Source organism: Vombatus ursinus, unplaced genomic scaffold (assembly GCF_900497805.2).
Source record: "Vombatus ursinus unplaced genomic scaffold, bare-nosed wombat genome assembly UNPS02014894.1, whole genome shotgun sequence".
NCBI lineage: Eukaryota > Metazoa > Chordata > Mammalia > Diprotodontia > Vombatidae > Vombatus > Vombatus ursinus.
In genome coordinates, this window is record NW_020954672.1 from 1,241,428 (window position 1) to 1,244,154 (window position 2,727).

The following is a 2,727-nucleotide window of genomic DNA, read 5'->3' on the forward strand; positions in this document are numbered from 1 at the left end:
ATGGACAATTTCCTGATGGTCTATAGGGTAACTTATCTACTTTTCTTCCTGTAGAGACAGTGGGGAGTGGTCTGGGGCCCCTGGAGACTCTGCCGAATGATCTGGTTTCCTGGAAACTGGCTTGGCCTGCTTTGTTGTCATAGGAAGGGTGCAGAGAGCAGGGGAAGACTTACATTCCCCAAGCAGGGAACAACAGCCTGACCCTTGTTTTGTCAGGGATTAGAGCCTGGGTTTTCCCTTACACTTGGGTTCCTCCCAGTTCTACCTCTGGAAGATGCCAATGATATACATGGGTTCACCATTGTATTTTCTGGAGCAAAGTAGGTAGACCCGTTTAGTGGAAGTGGTTTCATTGTATTGGCAGGTGCTGGGTGGCTCCATGGATAAGCGTTTACAGGTGGTAAGAGGAAAGGCATCCTGGCTGAGAGAGCAGTACTCATTGAAATCTTCACAGAAGGTGTCAGAATGCTTGCAGTTGCTACTAACTTTTGTCCAGGGAGCATGAAGCACATGGTGGATCTGAGGGCATCGCCAATCCTTTTTCATTCCTCGAACATAGCTCATCAGGCCATTGCAGTAGCCATGGAAGCTCTTAGAAAATGTAACCTTAGGATAGTCAATGTGCAGAGCATAGAAATTTCTGACTGCAGAAGATGTAAAGGAGAGGAAGGTCAGAGCTGGTACCAGAAGCAGCTGGAAGACTAGAATCCTGGACAGAACCATCTTACCTGTGGGGGGGGGGGAGAAAGAAGGACAAGGGGGAGTTGGAGGGAGAGGGCAGAGGATAGGTATCATTCTCTTTCCCCAAAATACCTACATCCTCATCCCCAAATCTCATTACCCTATGTCTTCTCTTTCCCATTTTCCCCTCCTCATTCATGCTGTTCTCCTTACCCAGATTGGCTCAGCCTAGGATCTCTTTCCTTACCCGGTTCTTAAGTTGAGGCTTTGGCAGAGAAAAGAATCTGCTGATCCTTAGTCCCTTGGTCTTTTGGGGGACCCTGGCCCAAATTTCTGATCAGTGCAGGTAGAGTGTTATGAAAAGAGAAGACAGAAGAAGAGCAGGCAGGTCCTATCTTCCTCTAGGCTCCTTTCTGGGAAAGGAAAAACTGACTGAGGTCATCTGTAACTCAGGTCAGATGGGAACAGTAAGGAGGTGAGATAAGCAATGAGAAGGCAAAGAGTCTGGAGGTGGACAATAGAATGGGAGGGTTACTATTTGGAAATCTGATTAAGGAAACCATTCAAGTGGTGGTTGGTTGATTGAAGGAGGTCAAATAGAGTATCCTGAACTCATTCATCTTGATAAGATGTGGGGCTAGGAGTCAGAACACCTGGTGATTCAGGCTCTGTTCCATCTTTCATGTTTTCCCTGAGCTGCCTTATGGGTCCTCTTCCCCAAGAAAGGTGGGTAGAAAAGGACTGTTTAGTTTATGGAGAACAAAATGCTCCCTGGATCTCATTTGGTAGGAACAGAAAGTGACTCAGATGCCCCTTTCTCTCCCACTCCCTGGGGCCTGCCTGCACAGTATTATGAGTTTCCTGTTTAGGACTCTAGGCTCAGAAACATATCTATAAGGACTCCTCCATGTGCCAGCTGAGATCATGGCACTCAGTTTCTTCCCTAGACCACCAACATCATTCACCTGAATTCAGATTCTGGGTCAGAACCTTTAAGAAAGATATTAATGGGTCCCTGACCCACCTTTCCACTCTCCTGTCTACTACCTCAAAGTGTATGTGGGTAGGAGGGGAGCCACAGGTTATACTCTGGTCTGGATGAGTGTCGCCAGTCTGCAGAGTTAAGAGCACAGTTGGCTTGTCCTTCCTATCAGCACTAAACCTTAGCTGCCAGAACTATTCACTCCCCACCCCCACCCCCACCACCCCCAGGAAATAATCTGGCAGTTTCACTCCCTTATCTCACAGTCCATGCACACGCAAGGTACTGCTTTGGGACTGGAGTTGAGGTCACCCCCAGGCTGAGGAGAGTGACTAGCCAGAAGATAGATGAGGATGCCAACTCCTGAGGTTCTACAATTCTGATTTATCATGGGTACTACCAGGTGTTATTCTGCTCCCTTTATACCTGGGTGCTTTAGAGAAAAGACCATGTTGAAGGCTTCCTGCTCACTTAGCTTTCTGAACCTACACCTTGCAATGGACTTCACAGAAAGGAATTCTGAGCTTCTGTTCCCCAAGGCATTGCTCTTATTCTAGCTCGTCTCCCCAGCAGCCAGTCTTAGGGAATTCATCTCAGAGGCTTGTTTACCCAGCCAAATAAATATGAAACCTCAGAGAGTAAGCTGACATCAAGCATTGCTTTTCAGCTTGATGTGAACAACCGAGTCAAACTAAGGCCTAAGAAAGACTTTAGCTTAAAAAGGCCTTGGTCTCCCACTGCATCCAGTCGTCCTGATCTATATCTTGCCGCTGGACCCAGATGGCTCTAGTGGAGAAAGTGAGGCTGGTGACTTTGCACAACCTTCCTCACTTAAATCCAATTCATGTGCATGTTTTGACTTCAACTCCCAGATGTCCCAGTACTCTTCCAGAAGGGCTAGCAAACCACAACAACAATGAACAATTGAGAGAAATGCAGATGGTGATAGCCAGGGGGTAGTTTGGGCCAGAGCTCACAACTACATTCCCTCTTAGGGGAAAAGTAGCTGATAATTAGATTAAAGTTAGTAGTACAAGGCTTCCACCTAACTACCTAGTCTCCTA

The 2,727-nt window shown here is 47.1% G+C and overlaps 1 protein-coding gene across 1 annotated transcript; it reads right to left on the bottom strand.

Annotated features, from left to right (window-relative positions):
• On the bottom strand, positions 1-994 carry RNASE13 (ribonuclease A family member 13 (inactive)). Its single transcript, XM_027842954.1, has 2 exons — positions 929-994; positions 1-728 (listed from the first exon to the last, which is right to left on the bottom strand). The coding sequence occupies exon 2, from the start codon at positions 721-723 to the stop codon at positions 262-264; it is 462 nt and encodes a 153-aa protein (XP_027698755.1). The 5' UTR covers positions 724-728; positions 929-994; the 3' UTR covers positions 1-261.
• Positions 995-2,727: the final 1,733 nt, after the last annotated feature.

Excerpts from the sequence above, each read along its gene's own strand:
- RNASE13 (XM_027842954.1), bottom strand. The coding sequence starts at position 723 with ATGGTTCTGTCCAGGATTCTAGTCTTCCAGCTGCTTCTGGTACCAGCT.